The following is a 20,481-nucleotide window of genomic DNA, read 5'->3' as shown; positions in this document are numbered from 1 at the left end:
TTTTTGGCATGTCATAATGATACTAGAATTTCGAGTTAATATATGCAATTGGCATTTAATCTTGTTTACATGCGGCTCCAAGATGAGCAAAATTTGTGTACCAAGCAATAATTATAGAGATTATTTCGTTGCTTTTGTATTTAATTATTTAAAAATTCTTTTTTAACTATTATTCATAATTTTATCATTTTAGGATTTTATTATATATATATTTATCATTTTAAAGAGGAAGCTAAGCTAAGAAGTCATTTACTTGGGGGACAACACTTTTGGAATATATTTTTTTATGGTAAATTAGATCACAGCTCATCTAATTATGAACTCGTCTTTTTGGAATATATTCGTACCATATTGACTTTATAAATTGTATATATTGATAATATTGTTGATTGAGTTGTTGTCACAAGTTAATCTGAAATTAACTCAAGATTGATGACAACATCATCATAAATAATTGTAATGCATTTAGAATTAAGTAATATGATTTCTTTATGTGTTTAAATTTTATTTTACTCATAATTTAATCTATTTATTTCATTTTAACATTGTACATATTTTATGTATTATTACTAATTAACTTTAAACCATAGATTTTATTATTTATTGTGTGCTTTTGTTTTAAACACAACTCTAAATTCAAAATACATTGTCTTTACACACGCGTGTGTGATAGAATTTTTAGTATTGATAATGTTGTTGATTGAGTTGTGTTGACACCAACTCAAAATTTATAACAACACCATGATAAACAATTGTAATGCATTTAGATAGTGTTTGGAATGCTACCTAGTAATTGTTTGTAATTACATAAGTGTGATGTGTTTGGGTAATCAGGTGTAATTGGAGAACTTTAATTATAATTTCCAATTCTTAAGGAGAGAGTGAGAATTAGAGTAATTGCGTAGATAATTACACTCAAATTTAATTTTAAAAATTATTTTAAATAAGTTATAAAATTATATTATAATTATAAACATGTATGAGTGTTTTGAATGATTATAAGCAACAATTTCTCATAATATAAATCCTAAAAATTATATTATAAAAATAATTTGTGTATTTTATAAAATTATAACAAAAAATATATTATTTAAATCCTATAACATTTCTAAAGTAATGGTAAAAGAAGTTTATTATAAAAAATAGTTTAAATGATATAAAAGTTATAATATATTTATTTATAAAAGTTATGATCGAGTATAAACATAACTTATTTATATGTCTATGGTATATTATAAAATAATATACATATTCATAAAAAATGTTATAGTTTTTTATCATAATTTATTTATAAAAAGTAACTTTTAAAGTTATGACAAAATTATAAAAGTTTTGGACAATCTACAAAACCTTTTTAATAAAAGCTATATATATTATAAATTATAAATTATTTATTTAATTTACGTATTATAAAAAGATATAACATCTTTCTTCAAATTAAGTTTATATAATTTTTAAAATTAAAGCTATAGATTGTTTGGATTATAAACCTAAATATTATAAGGTCGATGCTAATTATGCAAATAGAAAAATTTTTCTTGTACCATATCGTGGGGTATAATATATATCATTTGAGAGAATGTTGATAGACAAAAGTACCATAAACAACTCACGATCTTTTTAATTTAAGATATTCAAGGCTTTGAAATATGCTTGATAAGATATTTGTGGTTCTATAAAATATTTCTACATTAACAACATTACCCTAGTATAATACTTGGATCATACTAACTGTTGTACATTTTATAACTTCAATCATATGTGGAACTAAGATAATCCATACTTCGAATAGTACAAGGAAGAAAGAAATCTTGATAATTTTAATGATGCAAATTCAAATTCAAATGATGGTGAACTTAATTAAGGACCAATAGATGATAATAAGGAGCATATGTTAAATACTAAAGCAGGAATAACCCTACAAAAATGCACTAGAATTACAATTAGATAAAATCGCATATGATGTAACGCCCCAACTTTCTTATAGTTAAATTGTTTAAATCATGTTAAAAAATTTCATTTGGTTTGGTGATTAAGTGCTTTGAGTGTTTATGTTAGGTCTTGAGTTCAATTCTCTTGTTTTTGAAGTTTCCATTAATTTTGAATTATGTTAGATTTAAGTCTTAGGGCTTATCTTTTATTTTTTTTGGAGTTTGTTGACAGAATGAACCTGTTGATTTAGTGGTAAGGTGTTAACTTACCTTTTGATCTTGTGTTTGAATCCTCATGAGTGCAAAGTGAAAATAATTTTGCTAATTCTTCTATGTGCCGCCCATGGTAGTAGGTTGTTGGTGGGATTTGAACTCTAGTGGCTGGATAGGATAGAAATAACCCGATTTGTTAGGATTGTAATTAGTTAATATCTTATTATTTTTAAAATATTTTCTCTTAAAATCTCTCCCCACAATCGTCCATTACCCCTATTTACTAAATTCACATTTTTTTTTCTTCTTTCTTTTTTTGTTACTCCAAGATTTTGTTCTTTTGGCTCTTTCTTTTTCCCTTTTTGTTCTCCCAATTTTCTATGTCGTTACCTCTAGTTTTGTGCTACGTTTATTTTCCTTTCATTGCTTCGGTGCCATTTTTAAGAGGGTTGTGTTGTTGTCTCGGTAAAGGTGAGTATGTGTATTTTCCGGTGGTTTGTTTTAATTGATTTTGTATTGTGGATTTGTTGGAAGATTTTGGATTCTTGAAACTATTGATGATAATTGTTCGCGTTTTTGGTTAGGTGAAGGACGTGAGTTTCACAACATTCCTTCAACGAGTTAAGTGCTTTAGGACCACTGTTACTTCCAAGGTTTGTACATGAATGTCGTTTTAAGGGACTATTTTTAAGTGTTAGCCATTGTTATTGCGTTTTGGTTTTGTAATTAGATGATAATTTGATCATAGTTGTGTTTGATGTGTTTAGGATCTCTTTGTTGCGTTAGTGTCGTTATTCTAGTAACACCAGGTGAGTGTTTCTAACACGAAAACACCATAAAAACTCGAAAAAGTAGGTTTTTTTGAAACAACAATTTGTGTCACACGATTATGTTTGGGTAGGCCATGTGGGCCTCTTTGGTCCGTTCTGTTGAGCCTTCTTAGGGCCGAAAATAGGATTTGGGCTTGGATCTATAAGCATGTAAGACTGTAAATTTAAGTATTTGGAAGTTAGTGAGCATGTTTATGACTTATAACTCTGTATAAGCTTTATGATAAAATCTGTAGTTATGACACTGATGTAGGTATGCTATGTCTATATTTCGATATGATTACGTTGTATGAAATACTAGTATGATCATGTATGTGCATTTGGGGTAGGATATGATTTGTGTTGGAGGAAGTGTGATTATGGCAATATTATTCTATTTTTTGCAGTAATCCGCATTATCTGTCTGGCAGTTCAGCTGCATTATTTTTGAGTGGCATACAACCACGATATGGTGTGATAGATGGATGGACTTTTGTTGTCCTATTTGGTGTGATTGATTGGACAGAGATGGTATGTAGCGGTTGGGGGAAGGATTCTCATATTCTGATATGATATTCTGATTTTTCAATATAAGCATATTCTAGTATGATTTTTGTTTGTAGGCCAAGGCACATACTGGGCTTTTTAGTTCACTCAGTTAATTTACCATATTTTAGGTAATCTTCAAACTTAGGGTCTGAAAAGTCTATAAAGTCCATAATAATTTCAAACTTTCCATAATTTCTTGTTAGGAAAATTTGTCATTCTTAAAACATTTATGTGAACTTATTAATTGCTAACTTAAAAATCCAATTTTATGAAATCATAGCGTTTAAGTCACTTGCTTCGAAAAACTCGTAATTCTAAATAAAACTTACCAATTGAAGTTCTTTAGCTTATGTAATTTTTGAAAACCAAACATTTATTTTTAATTAACTAAAAATATGCAGAAATCTTTAATTGAATAACAAAAACCAAAACCAAAAGTCCAGAAAGTTCGAATAGTAACATATCAAACCATTTTATGAGAGAGACCAATCCGAGTCCCTAAACGCCACCCAATTCTAATTCTTTCGATTACTTGAAAAGTTAGAAAAATTGAGTGGGCTAACGAGTTCAGTGTGTAACTAAACTAAAAAAGAATCACAAATAGCACAGTAAACAGATCAAAATGTCGTAGAGGTTTCATCAAACTTGAATGGCAAAACTGTGCATGCATGGTTATGGCAATGCACTATTTTAGAAAACGAAATGTAGATTTTTCAGAAAATTTCCTACTCAACTCTATTACACACCAAAATGTCGTAGAGGTTTCATCAAACTTGAATGGCAAAACTATGCATGCATGGTTATGGCAATGCACTATTTTAGAAAACAAAATGTAGATTTTTCAGAAAACTTCCCACTCAACTCTATTACACACCAAAAGGAGTTCCCCAAAACTCATCCATCCAACAGCACATCAACAGGTAATTATGGACATTGACATCAGAGTTATAGTTAAACTGACATATCAGATACATTTGGTTAAACTACTAGATAGTGAAGATCATTAAACTGCTAGAACTTCTTCATTACCATATTATCCCAACCCCACCAATGTGACATGACATGCAAATATAGAATTTGAATGAAAAGCATGTAAGACATGCAGTTGTACAATAGCATAAATCAAAAGGCATGGAATTCCACGCTTTTGCAGAACAGATGTGTCACAAATTCAACGAAAGCAAATCAGTTTCGCCATAACATCACATGCATGGTCATATAACAGATTCAGAGATATACAAATTAATATAATTAAACATCATATACTCATATACAAACATAGCAAAATAGGAAGATGCCATCAAAATTATCAGTATATAGTTTGTCGAAACCATTTTTTGAAAACAAGGATCGACTTCATATTTTGAAAAGAAAACGAAAATTAGGAGTTGCCACCAATCTTTTTGTTTAGGTGTGATCGGATCACCTAGAAATTTGGTCATTTTAATAAAACATTTTGATTTACTAAAACAATGATTTTGGTCTACGAAATTTGAGAAAACGGGTTCGGGAGTCAGTTACGTATGAGGAAGGATTAGCACCCTCGTAATGCCCAAAATTGGTACCTAATTGATTAATTAATGTCTTAATGTCAAAATTTAAAAACTCGAAAAGAATTTAGAATACGATCCCTTTTTTATGTTGATCTATACGAAGAATTTGCTTGAGTAAATCCAAATGGATTCTAAAAACCTTCTTGTCCCGAAGTAATAAAATGCCATATCCAGTACGTTAGGACACAACATTTCAGACCCTCAAGAATAAGTTGGTCTTTTGATTTTCAAAACTCATGTGTTTTAATTTTAAAAGGTTATTCTGTCATTTAGATCAAACGAGAAAAATCGAAACCCAGTACATTAGGGCACGATCTCTCGAATTTCTAAATACAGAACATTACCTTTATTTTCAAAATTGTTTTTTTTTGTATGAATTTGGATTAAATATTTAAAAATGATACACATTTAAAAAAAATATTATTTGAAACATGAATGGGGTTGTATTTGATGAATAATGGTAGTGACAAGTTTGGCGCAATAATAACGTAACATACATAATACAATAATATATAACATTGATATCAATAAACTAGCATATTAGTATGCATGGATAATAATAATGATAATGGAAACAATAACGATAATCATCAACGAACAACAACAACAACAACAATAATAATAATAATAATAATAATAATAATAATAATAATAATAATAATAATAATAATAATGAAAAGATCAAGAAAAATAATAATATAATAATAAAATCTAAAGTTTTAAAATTATAAAAAGGATATAAATAAATAAATGATAAAATAAAGTAAAACAAACGCATGTAAGAAAAAGAATATATAAATAAATATAAAAGAAATATAATGATAATAATAAGGGTAAAAATAAAATCAATTTATAAGAAAAATAATAATAAATAAATAAATAAACAAACAAATGAATATTAAATATTAACTAAACCAGTTTAATAGTGTAATAATAATAATAATAATAATAATAATAATAATAATAATAATAATAATAATAATAATAATAACAGAGTTATAATTAAAATAATCATAATATAAATTTTGAATATATATATATATATAATATACATAAGTAAATAAATAATGAAATACCAATAATAATAAAAATAAACAAACCAAAAATTAAAAGGATAATTAGATAAAGAAACATATAAAACAAAAAAAAGGTTAAAATTTGAAAATAAAATAAAACAAATAAAATAATGGCAATATTAATAATAAATGGTAAAACATAATAATAATAATAATATGAATAATAATAACGATAATAAATAATAGCAAGAATAATAATAGTAATGATAACAGAAAATAATAATAGTACTAATAGTAATGGTAATAATAATATAAAATAATAAAAAATGATGACACTGATACATAAAATATAGATAGAAACATAAGAAATATAATAATATTAGGACTATAAATAGATAGATAAAGATTGATAGTATTAGAATAAGAAAAATAAACGGAAATATAGTAATAATAGTAATAGTATATTAAATTTGTCAATTCAATAATAAAATAACGAAAATAATAAAAAAAGGACTAAATTCAAACTTAAAACAAAGGTTTGGGGCAAAATCAAAATAAAAAAGAAAGGAAATGGACCTCATTGAATGCGTGAATAACAAGGAGGGACCAAAAGGGAAATAATCCCTTCTCCTCCAAAACGCATAGCATCAGAGAGGACCATATTGAAATCTGAAGTAAATCATGGGGTAAAAATTAAAAATAAGAAAAACTTGATTACAAAACAATAAAAAAGCGGAAGGGTTAAAAGCGAAATTAGCCCTTCCTTTAAAAACACGCAAATCCTAGTCGGTTCGGTCGGGTCGGTTCGGCCCAGGTCAAAACGACACGGTTTTGGCGTTTGAACTTGAATCCCAAAACGACGTCGTTTCATGTGGGTATAAAAGCTAAAATTTTTTTACAAAAACATTCTTCCTTCATTTTATTCAAAAAAATTTCTGGGGGCTCTCCCTCTTTTCTCTGCAGCAAGACCAGGTCGGCCAGACCTCCGATCAGCGACGGTCGAGAGTTGAAAAATTTCCCTTTTTCTTGGCAAATCGAAAGATCGGTACGTCCCTTTTCCCTTTTTTTTTTATCTTTTATGTATATATATAAATAAAAGAAAAGAAACAGATTAAAAAAATAAAAAAAATAATAAAAAGATGAAATCACCTCTTCTTTCTCTGATTTGATTTTTGATTTTTTTGTTTATTCTTTCTCTTTGATATTCGATCTTTGTTTTCTAATATTTTGAGATATATAATGTTTTTTATTTCATCCAAAAGAAAAAAAAAGTCCCAATACAAGTGGTTTTGTGGCTTTTTATAGCCATTTTTACAACTTGTTGTTTTTTAATCTTTCTATCACTTCTGTTGCAGGTGGATGAGGTCAACGGTGGTAGAGTTGGTGATGGCAGGTAGAGCGACAGTATGGTGATTGACAGAGGCTAGTGCGGCTGACCTAGGGTTTTTTTAGTTTTCTTTTTTTTTTTTCTAATTGTTGTGGGCTAGGGTTAAAAGAATTTTGGGCTGTTGGGTTTAGCTATTTGGGTTTGGATTTCGATTTGGGCTATCTGAGTTTTGGTGTTGGTTTAATTTATTTGGGTTTAGATGGGGTTTAGTTTAGTTGGGCTTGAGGTTGTTTTATTTTGGGCCCGGGCAAAATTGGTTTGTACATAGTTCATGTATATATATATATTACATACCTTTTCTACATTTCTTACAGTGCCATACTATTAGATATCATATTTTTAAGTCCAATTTATACAATATGGACCTTACGGAGTGGCTAAATACGCATCATAGACAAATATGACCCTAGGTGAAATTTCCAGACAATGGGTCCACACACCCGTATGGCCCACATGGCCTAACACACACTTGTGTGGCCCACACAGTGTGCCACACGGCCATGTGACGTCGACAGTGAGTTTTTCAGCTTTTTGTTGTTTGTTGTTTTACGAGATCGAGTTACATACCTTGATGTTTCTAATAAATGACGATCTAACACACTTTCAAACCCTAAAACTAGCATTTAAAACAAACTAATTAGCAATGATATATGAAACTTAATCACTAATTCGACCACCAACACTAAGCATTCGACCTTAATCACAAATAACCAACTCCTACAAGGCATTCAATTACTTGCCCAAAGAATAAACAGTCCTCCCGTACCTCGCCTAATCAAAAATAACAATTTTATGAGAAGTACACAATTTATCACCCATCCCACACATTCACCAATCTCCCTTGAGAAACTGAATTCAAAATGAAAATAATAAAAAAATTTTCCCCTACGAAGAGAAACATGGCACTTACAAAGTGATGTACCATTGACCCTAAAAACACCTAAATTTCTCTTGGCTAGAACCGAACAAGCAGGAACAACGACACAAGTCCAATGTAGTAATAAAGTAGAAGATAAAAGAAGCAGCAACAGAAGAATCAAAAGGGATAAACTTGCAAGTCACAAAAATGCATGTGAAAAAGATGGAAAAGCAAAAGAATTAGCAAAAAGAAAAAATTCTCAAGAATAAACTAACGTGAGGGAAAAAGTGGAGAGTGTGGGAAAAATGGGGAAAGTGAAAAGAAACGTCACCACATAGCGGCATAGACAAAGAATAGCAAAATATTTTTACTTTACACACACAAGAACTTGAACATAGGAACCAAAGGGTAAGCTAAAGCCTTACCATTGAACCATCGAGCTCATTTTGTTATCAATTGAGCGAAAATAATATATAAGCCAAACGTTCAAGGATAGGGTTAGGACAAAAATAATAAAAAATCATGGGAAAAGATTCAAAACAAGAACCTCTCACACACAAGCATAACACCTATTCATTGAACCGGATTAACTCACTTGACAAAATTCCTATAACCTTAATTCAAAAACTAAACATGACCACTCTTGGTTTCACTAAGCCAATTTCTTCTAACCTAGTTTTCGGGTTGTGACAATTAGAATGTAATTACACTTTGTTATTTAACACATGTACAGGGAATTACAAATTCTTTATAATTACAAAAGAGTGTAATTACTACCCTACTAATTATATTTTCATTCAGTTAGTTTGAAATCAATTACTTTGTGTTGTCCAAACAGACTTTTAATATTTTTAATATGATGTATTTACGAGTTTAAATTTTGTTTTATTAACAATTTAATCTATATTATTTTCATTTTAATATTGTATATATTTTATGTCACATCCCAAAATTATAGCTAAAAGAAATAGGGATAAAATTTAGAATTTTTATTTTTTATTAAGCATAGTAAAAGGAAAACAAACTTAGAATGCCTTAGAAATTATTTTTGATAAGGAATTAATAGGGAAAAACTACTAGGCTTAATAGTTAGGTGTTAGGCAAAGATAAGGTCATAGGTTTAAACCCTCTTGCCCTTTGTTGTTATTTTCTTTTTAATTTCAACTGATGCTTGTTAAAACCCTTAAAAATATTTTCTTAAAGATTTATATTAAGAATGAGTTTGCTAGTTCAATAGCCAAGACTTAGCATTTTTTTTGGTCTAAATTTCGAAACCTTTTTGCACTTTTAGCCAAAATATTTTATTTTCTTACTTTTACCATATAAAAGTTTCAAATTTTCAAACCAACCCCAACCCAAAAATTGTTTTTAATTTAATCCTTAATTTAAATCAATCCTAATTCTAAAAAAATTCCTAATGCTATTGCAATTAGGGAAGAAAAGATTTTTAAATAGCCAATCTTTTCAAAAACCTAGAATTCATATTTAAAATATATTTCAAGAAAAGCTCTCATAATTCTTTCCTCTTTTTCTTCATTAACAAAACCCTCATTGTAATTAGGGTTCTTAAAATATTTCAAAAATTTCAAATACATCCCTCTCCTCCTAGTGATTGTCGATTTCCTCATCCAAAAACTAAGTTTTTTTTTTGTCTTCAATTAGGTGTGGGATCTAACTTAAAACCATTGTGTATAAATTGAATCATTAGAAATTTGGGTAATCTGTTAGGCAAACCCCCATGTATGTGAACTCCCATGTATGCGAACCCACATGCTAACCCTTATGGACTCAGTATGCGAACACTCATGTTATATAGTATGACATGGTATGCAAACCCTCACGTTATATAGTATGACATAGTATGTGAACCCTCACGTTATATAGGAAGACATAGTATGCGAACCCTCATTTTGTATAGTATGACATAGTGAACTGTTAGTACATGTATGTGAACCCTAGGTGAATTATTATGCGAACTTTTATGTGAACTGTTAAGCGAACCCTTAGTAAATGTATGCGAACCACTTTAGAGAATATATGCGAACCCACATGCAAACCCTTATGGATTCAGTATGCGAATGCCATATGACATAGTATGTGAACCTTTATGTTATATAATATGACATAATATGTGAACCCTCACATTATATAGTAAGACATAGTATGCAAACCCTCACGTTATATAGTAAGACATAGTATGCTAACCCTTATGTTATATAGTATGACATAGTGAACTGTTAGTACATGTTTACGAACCCTAGATGAATTATTATGCAAACTTTTATGTGAACTATTAAGCGAACCTTTAGTACATGTAGGCGATCCCTTAGTGAATATATATGTGAACCCTTTATGCGAACCCTTATGCGATATAGTATGTGAATTAGCATGTGCGAACCCTATAAGTGCGAACCCTATATGTAACCCTTTATGATTTAGTGTGTTAACCTTATATGCAAACCTGTTATGCGTGTGTTAGCCTAATTGGCATGTTATCAATCTAATGTTAATATATTGAGGCAAGTTTTTAGTTCGCATGAAGGAACTGTATATATGAAATTGTTATGAATGAATGCATGACTACATGCCATTGATGATAGTATGAAATAATAAAGGTGTTTGACAAGTATAGCATCAATTGTTTATAAATAGCATGACAATGCTGAGTTTATGTGCTTAATTATATGAAATTGGGTATGGAAGACGGAGGAGTTCTGTAAGAGAAAGTGACAATTTAAGTCCACACGGAAAGTTAGTATTGCTTGAAGTGGGTGACAATGTCATCAAAATCTGGTAAACCGGGATAATAGTTTAAAAACACCATCAAAATTGGGCAACCTAGGATGGTAAGCTATTGTAGTAAAAGTTGTCACGGATGACAAGTGAACGTCCATTGTCATTGGAAAATCTGGAATGATAAATTATTAGTATGGGTTTTGGAGTGTCAAGCGATGCTCGAGGGCATATAGGATGGATGGGTGGGATCTTAAAATTAAAATTGCATTACATTACAAACATAATTTGTACATGCATTGACTTAGTGAATGTTCCTTACATTATGCGTATATTGTTATGATGCTATAAATTAAATACTTTACTGTTTGAACTATTATACATATAATGGTTTATAAGTTAGACTCACATTGGGTTGTCATAAGTTCACTCCTCCTTTTTTCTTACCTCCCACGAACCTTGAACTGGCTCGTTTTTTTTATTCGTTATTATTTAAAAGTTTCCATTAAAGCTTTCCTTAATCATTTTATTAGGTTTATTTATCAGGGTTGTAAATTATTAATTATTTATTGCTTTTATAACTGTGGTTTGAGATTATTTAGTTTATAAATTTTTAAAACATGATATTTAATTGTTACTCTGATAATTGCATGATAAACGGTTTAAAAAACCATTACTTATATTATTGTTTTTGATAAGTCATTTTAAATCTTAATCGTTTTCTCAAAAATCTCGCTTTAATAATATTGAAATTAGATTAATAAGTAAAACAGGTTTGATCAAATGAGTGTTTTCTTAAAAACAAAAGAAAAATTTTCATAAAATTCAACTCAAGTAAAAGTAGGGCTTTATAGGATCATTTCGGTGATCAATGTAATGCCTTCGACTTAGTCGAAACTCCTGAATCAGTCGAAGATGTTATATTTTATGTATTACTATTAATTTATTTAATTATTTATCATAAATTATTTTAAGCACCTCTATAAAATTTTTAATAATTTTTTATTGCATTGTCATAACGAATGTTATATATATTTATATATAAAACAATTTAGAAACCCAACATTTTTAAATAGTAAATGCAAACACACATCGACTAAATCTTAAAGTAGCACCGGCATCAGAAAAATGTAGGCCGAAAGCTAATCGCAATCAAGAGTAATAGATATTCTTATTTTTATATTATTTGTTAGTGATTGGGTTGAATCAATATAGCAAAACTATACTGGGGGTTCTTTCTTTCAGCATTTGGCATTTTGTTATAGATTCCAGTAAAAGTAGTTGAGCTAAAACCAGTTCATCAAAACTGGTTAAGCAATTTTGCCTTAACTACTGCTTTTTTTTCTTCTTCTTTTTTGCCTTTTACCCGACAAAGCATGGTGGAGGTCCCAATTCTTTCTAAAAATTATACCCCTCACGTTTTCCCCACAATTTTTTCAATCGGTCAAGCCTAATCCAATAGGACTCGATTTCATTGATTTTTAAAATGTTTTCATCCGAAAAAGTCATTACAAAAACACAAAAAATTTATCTCTCTCCTCCTTTTTTATGCAAATTTCAATAATTACAAAATAGAATTAAACAAATATAAAATACAAACTGATTATGAATAAGAATAATTTAAGAGAAAGCGATTCATTAAATTAAACTTACACATGGCAATAGCAAATGATGGAACTCGAGACCCACACATAACAAATGAGTATAGTAATATTTGAAATTGAATACTCAAAAGATCTAAAATCTTAACTATAATCAACAACAACAAAATTTCATTACCAAATATTTTATGACCTCTTAAATTACGTATCATATATAAATTAGTTTTAAGTTACAATCATAATTAATCATTAAATATATATGAGCTAATTAATTGAATCATCACACTAATGAATAATACATCTAGACAACTTCAATATTAATATCAAACTTTTATATATAATAAAACTCAAGTTTTGATTCTCAAAGTTGTTAAAATCTCTTTTTTTTTATTACCATTAAATCAAAATTAATATATAATAAACAATCTCTTAATCTAATAATAAGATTGTAGTGTGACATGAACTTTAACAATCTCATCTCCTGCCTCACAATTACAAAAAAAATTCACAATACTTAACATAAAATCACCATCATCTTCATATATAATAATTATATGCATAATTCAATTAATTTGTTATATAATATTTTTAAAAATAAAAAATATTTAAATTCTAACGTTTAAATTTCTTTTACTATTATTAAATTTAATTAATTTTAAAATTATTTTGTAAAACTATGAACATTTCCCTTTTTCAGCTTAATTAATAGTTAGTACTAATATTGGTTAAGCGTCCAACTTAGACTTACTTCGATCTCTCCCATCTGTAGCTTTTGAAAATTGTTAGATAAGCAGTGACTGTGGTTGATTGATTTTTGACGTCATTTATTTATTTTATACTTCTATATGAATATTGAAGGGTTATTTTATAGTTTCCTCCTTTCTTATCTTCAAGGTCTCCCTTTTCATTTCTCAAAATCTAAACCTAAAATAACTTCTCAAAGCAATGTTTAATTTATTTTTAACACCATAAAATTAGATTTAAATGTTTTTTATACGATTATGCATAATTTTTTATTTTTAAATAAAAGGATAAATATCCTTAAAAGTGCTCAAATAATATCAATGACAATTAACCTAAAACGTGGACTTAAAAATCTTAAATAATGAAAATTTTCATAATTAAATGAAATCTAAAAATCAGTTTTATTTTCATTTTTAATTTCAAAATCTAAATCCAGTCCTAACAAATCACACTTTCCACCAATTTTTATAATTAAAACTTGAAACATAAAAAAGAAATTATATGGAACCAAATTGAATCCATCCAACTGATAATACTTATATTAATTGAAGTGTTAGTGTGGGGTTGTTGCCGTGATAGGCGTAATTAAGCTAAGTTTAAACTTCAACCAATTGGTCTAGCATTCAACCAAAATACTCAAACGAGATGAAGAAAGCATGCTTTTAATTATTAACCACATTAATTTAATTAATTAACTGGTTCATGTGGGAAACCTTTTACACTATGCATAAATATTTATTTATTTATTTAATGTTGAGTATTGTCCTTATTTTGCCTATATATATATATATATATATATATATTAGCTTGTATGTGGAATATTTCTTTCTTTTTAACTTGTTGGGTTGTTGATGACTATGGATCTTATATGCACGCGTGTACAAATCTTTGTGTTTAGACTTCAACACTTTAGATTTTGATTAGGTATTATAACAATATATTAATGCATCCTTTAATTAATTCAACTCCCATGGTTTGAGGAATCTAAGCTTCAAAATTTCAACTTAATTTCCCATATTTGATACTTCATGAATTATTTTAAATTATCGTAAAAAAATTATTAAATTAATTGTTATTTTTTTATTCTAGTGATTCCATTATTATATTTAAGTGTTGTTCATTCATAAAACTCATTCAGATAAGTTTCAAAGAGAGCAAGTGGTAAGTTTTTATTTGACAATTCCTTTTGAACATAATGTGTGCATGTGTGATATTGTGAGTATATCTCCATCTTATGTACATGCTTACTAACCTTTTAATTGTATAATACCAAAAAAAAATATACAATAATTATATTTTGTAAAATGAATATATATACTAATAATAAGACATTTAATACAAATTGTATTTAAAAACCTAAAGGGACTTAGATGCATATACAAATGAATTTTAGATTTAGCAATTTAATAATTATCTATAATGCTTCTCATGCATGCAGACCATATATATTTAGAAATAAATTTAAGCATAGAAAACGAGATAGAAAACATATATATAAAAGATAAATAAATTGTCTAGAAAACAATACAATATCCAGTCCTAATAAAGATCACCAGTTAGCAATGAAGCAGATAAATTTACTCCCTTAGAAAAAAAATCCAAATTTTTTTCCCAAACCTTCATCATTGAAGAGAAGAAAATTCATCTACTTCACCACTTGAGGTAACCCTTTTGTTTTTTTTTTTCTAATTTATTTCCCAATTATGGCTAACCACAAAGTGTCTAAAAAAGTTACTGAGGCTCAACCCCTGATCAGCAAGGGCTCCATAGCAAAACTCTCCCCATGTTTTGTTTGAGAAATTTTTTGTTATAGAGCAAAAGCTCAATTGGGGTAAGCCTAAGAAACTTTTAAAGCTACTACATCTCTCTAAATGATATCAAAAACAAAGGAAACTAAAGAAAAGAAGAGTACTTGTCGGATACGAGAGAGTCCGTCGTTGTCTAGTGAGCGAATTCGTCTTCGGAACCGGTGATACATTCCTTGTCATCTTCAAATCCTTCAAGAGAAGGATGAGGGGAATGACCTTTGCCAAATGATCGGATGTGATCTTTCAAGGACCTTTTATGTTTAAAATCGGAGCCACAAGTGCAGTACCATAGCTTGCCACAGTTCTTTTCGTGGGTTCTCCAATCGCCTTTGACAGCAAAAGTCTTGCCACATTTCCTACACATGAAGGGTTTGGCACCATGTTTCCTTTTGTAGTGAGTTTGAAGTGTTCGAAAGTCTTTCAATGGCTTGGCTCGGGGATGGTTGATGTTGTTTTTGCAGCCCTGGGCACAGCAATAGCATGGCAGCCTCAGCATTGCTGCTGGTTGTGATCCTTTAAGCGAATCTGGCCCTTTCCTATATTCAGATCCATGCCCCCACATATGCATCTGTATTAATAACAACTGGTTATGTATTTATTGCATTACATGACTTCATAACTCAAAAGTTCATTAGTGTATGTTATAGCTCTGGCTATCATGGGTGGATCATACTTTATAAAAAAATTGGATTTTTTGTATTAAAGATTATCATGCCTTTGCAAAAGGAAACCCTTGACTCTTTTAAATAGTGCACAAGGATCATTAAGGTATGTTTTTAAATTAAAAAGTTGAATAATTAAAGTGATTAAAGAGTGAAAATTAGCCACTAAAGATAAGAATCCAAAGCTCTTAAATTTAATTGCCCTCTCTCGGAACCCCTGGCCCCCTATTATTATAATTATTATTTTGCCTAATCAATTTCAAGTTCCTACCACTAGAACTTCTTTATAAATGAAAATGGTAAAGAATGTTTGTTTTGGTACCCCAGCTTGCTTTCTTCCCTCACAGCTTTCCACCCAAAAGGGAAGCAATCAAGGACAAAAGTCAAAAGAAAATTGGATATGGATTAGCTAAATTGAGGGGGGAAATAAGGGCCAATTTTTCATTGCAATTTTCACTTCAAATTTAGTTTCTTTTTTTTTTTTTGAAAAAAAGGGTGCCTGCTATGCCAATAAAATTTCTAATGAAACTACTCAAAGGGTTATAAGGAAAAGGAATTAAGATTGGAATATGATCATTTAGACTGATTAATTAGGACTTTCTTGGCTCTCAATTATTATTTGTATTGTTTGTTAGCTGTTTCTTAATTTCTATCTAATCTTTGAAATCCCAAGGAACTGATAATAAAAGTTGACGTTTGATTGGAACTCAATGAGCATCAAAATAAAAAACGTATCTAAATTATAGCTGGTGTTTGGTTTTGAATTATATCCAGTGTGAAAATGTTTCCAATAGAAGAAAATAAAACCTCTACTTTTTTATTAAATAAAAAAGAATGAAATTACTATCACAGTTTGCCCTTAAAACAATTGTATCGTTTTCTCGGCAATTGTCTAGTTTTTATCATTATATTTCTATGTATTCTTTCTTGTTTATGTTCTTTTGATTTACATGAACAAATAAAAACAATTCAATCTATTTTTCCACTTTCCATGGATGTTGCATTGGTTTGATATCTAGTTTCCTTTGTAAAAGGAAGATGATTTTGAACTTTTAACTCTATGAAGTTTCTGAAAAAAAGAAGAATGATTTCGCATGCAATAAGGATGAATTTATTTTTTATTTTTTATTTTTTTATTTTTTACTTTTGTATCAAAGAAAACCCAGTAAATTTGGGTTTATACGGTGATTTACTTGATAAAATCTAAAGTATGGAAATGATGAAGAACTCTACTGACCTGCATGTTATTGTACCTATTGAAAGTCTTGCTACAAATGGAGCAAGCAAACTGCATGGGGCCAACGAGGATCTGAGCTGGAGTTGGGATCCAAAACCTACTCATAGTGTTGAAAGAGCATCCATGGAAGGTCTTCTTCATGGGTTCTTCTTCTTTTAAAATCTTATGATCAACAACTGGAATATTATCATCTCCTTCAGCTGCAGCAGCAGCGCTACTATTAGGCAACCCAATGTGTAAAGAAACTGTAACTTTCTCTATCTTTTCTTCTTTTACATCTCCAACACTCATCACCTTTTGCAAAGCTTCCTCTTTCAATGGTTTGTTCTCTGTAAACCTGCTCAAAAGGGGCAGGCATTGAATAGTTTCCTCCCCAACCTGATGCTTTTGAAAATCATGATATTGTTGCTGCTGCTGTTGTTGTTGAAATGAGATGAGAGGCAGCTTCATGATATTCATGGGGTTTATGAGCTGAACATGCTGAGCCACAAAAGAAGAAGAAATAGTAGACGATGATGATGATGATGGTGATGGTGATGGAGATGAAGATGAAGATGGCTTGAGCCATTCAATGAAGGTAGGAGCTTGAAAACGCAAGGTTTTGTCCTCTGCTACATGGTAGCTCCTAAAACCCATGTTCATCAGAGCTTGGGATTTGAGTTTCCTTTTGGGGGATCTCTCCTCAGATATATGGTTTGTATCCAGAGTTTATGTGGGAAAAGCCTTGCAAATATAGCAGCTGATTTATGAAAGTAGGTTTGGTTTGTCTTTTAGGGAAGAAATAGTCTCCCTTTTTTATTTTTTCAATTTTATTTTTCCTTTCAATTCCTCTCACCATCTTTTATATCTTTTTAGTCCACCTTTTGTCATTTGTTTGATTTAAGGGGGAGAGAGCATGAGAGATTGAATTGAAAGAGAGATTAGTGGTGGGGTTTAAGACAATGACATGCATATATAATCAGGCTCCCTTCCAAGAAGAGCATCCTATAACATTCTCATCTACAATCTAAATCTATATATATAAGATTAGATTTCTACATTTTTTAATATTTCAACAAATTGAGTAATTGGGTCAAAATATTACTAATAAAAAGTTTATATCAAATGTATAAAGCTAGTTAATTTGTAAGAGCTTGATGGAATTTGACCCATAACCCAAAATTTCTCATAAAATAAAGTACTAATATAGACTACCTCAAAATGAAGGGAATTATATATAAAAGGTAAAAGATAAAATGTCTTTTTGAAAAAGATTGTAAAAAATTACTATAATACATTCACAGTTCAGTTTAATATCCACAAAGGGGGTATTTTATATATGTATATATTTATGGTTAAAACAGGTATGCAGGCATGATTTCAACATATGCTGCTCCCACATATTTTTATACAATCAGTGTGATGTTTTTGAAGATACATGAACTTGCAAATTGCCATTAGACCTAATTAAAAGTCCTGGATTTACATTCGGAAAACAAAATAAACTTTTCTATTTACGGTATAATTTAACATAAATTGTTATCCAAAAAAATCAGAAATTGGCCCTCCAATTGGTTTTTGAAAGAATGATGCACTATCATTCTCACCCTCTGCAATTGCCCCCACTCTCTCCTCTTTTTCTCATATAAACTCAATCCTTTGGGCTCCTCAACCTCTTTTTAATAATTGAGGCAGATAAATTAAAATATCTATTCATATGTATCTACCCATATTTATTACTATTCTAATTATTTGAATTAATTGCAAAGCGATGTCATAACTAATTAAATTAATTTTTTCGCTCAATATTATTATTCTCTCTCTCTCCACATCGAGAGGTGCTGTCATTTTAATTCGACACTTAAATCATCAATTTTTCTATTTTTGAACTATTTTGTAATTAAAAATTGTTAAGTAATTTTGGTCAATCAAAAGCATCATGTAATATATTTCGGCCAATAAAAAAATGTTACCAGACAATTAGGTTTACTTAAAATAAAAATATTAAATTTAAATTAAAAATAAAATTATAATATTAAATATTTAAACATTAAAAATACTTGAGTTTGTCAATTATTTTAATATTATATATTATATTGATTAAAAATGTAAAATAATTCATATATAATATATATAATTTTAAAAATATTTTTATAAAATTCTAAAATATATAATTATAAATTTTAAAATTTAAAATAATATATAAAATTGAAAAATTTTATAAAATAAAAATATATTTAAATTACTTCCCTTTTATAAATTTATAAGTTTTATAAGTTTTACAATTTTTTACATTTTCTAATAATATTATTAATCTCAACTAATTTCTTTTCAATTATCGTATTCTTTTGTAAATTTTATTTTTATAAATGTTTTATAATTTATATTTTTTCTAGGTTTTATATATATTTGAATTTTTGATATATTTATTTCTATTTTTATATTTTTAATGTGTATATACAGAGGGTGAAGCCAAAAAATTTTGTTAGAGGGGCCAAAATGAAATTTTAATTTTAATAGTCTATATTTTTATAATTTTAAAGGATTAAATCAAGTTTTTTGTGATTTTATTGGGGCCAAAGTGCAATTTTATCTACTAATTTAAAATTTTGACATTTTCTAAAGGGCCTAAACAACAATTTTCCATCTTAGGGGCCAAATTCGCCTCTATATATACATTTAATAAGAGATTTTTTTTTTACATAAAGACATCATATGGAGATTTGTGATTGGCTACAATAAAATTTTTTTTAATGTCTTTTAAAAATGGACTAAAAAATATAACAGAGGCATACTTTAGATACCGAATTGAGAATTTGAGTGCATTTTAGGTACTGAAGTGAGACAAAAAAAAGTTTAGGTACCAAAGTGGAAAAAATATATTTATAGGTCAAATAGTGAATTAAACCAAATAATAATAGTGTTTTTAATATTTAAATTTAGAATAAACTAATTAGGCAATCACTAAGTATTAAGGTGTTTTTATTTTGATATCACCGAATATTTTTTTATTAATTTCATCACTGATTAAGTTAATTTCAAATTCTAATCACTCCTTTATTCATATATAATTGGCCACTTAAACTAATGTTGATGTGACCCTTTTATTGGTACAATAATAAATTTAGTCCTTAATATTTACCTTTTTTTCTAGTCTCAATTTAAAAAATCAATAAATTTAACTTTCAATATTTACACATTTTGTTAATTTAGTTTTATTCTAAAATTCAAAATATTAAAAATTACAAAAAATTCAAAAAATTATAATATATTCAAATTATAATTTAAAAAATACCTAAAATTGTCAAATTTTAATATATGTTTACGCCTTCCTTTTTATTTTTATTTCCTCTTTTTTCACGTTTATTATTTTCCTTGTTTTCAATTTTTCTTCCTCTTT

At 28.5% G+C, this 20,481-nt stretch overlaps 1 protein-coding gene across 1 annotated transcript; it reads right to left on the bottom strand.

The window, feature by feature from the left end:
• Positions 1–14,855: 14,855 nt before the first annotated feature.
• Positions 14,856–17,932, bottom strand: LOC108485858 (zinc finger protein WIP3-like). Its single transcript, XM_017789708.2, has 2 exons — positions 17,103–17,932; positions 14,856–15,771 (listed from the first exon to the last, which is right to left on the bottom strand). The coding sequence occupies exons 1-2, from the start codon at positions 17,742–17,744 to the stop codon at positions 15,337–15,339; spliced, it is 1,077 nt and encodes a 358-aa protein (XP_017645197.1). The 5' UTR covers positions 17,745–17,932; the 3' UTR covers positions 14,856–15,336.
• Between the last annotated feature and the right edge of the window lie 2,549 nt (positions 17,933–20,481).

The sequence above is a fragment of the Gossypium arboreum genome, chromosome 7, assembly GCF_025698485.1.
Source record: "Gossypium arboreum isolate Shixiya-1 chromosome 7, ASM2569848v2, whole genome shotgun sequence".
NCBI lineage: Eukaryota > Viridiplantae > Streptophyta > Magnoliopsida > Malvales > Malvaceae > Gossypium > Gossypium arboreum.
The sequence above is the reverse complement of the archived record's forward strand: the minus strand, read 5'-3'. Positions and strand labels throughout refer to the sequence as shown.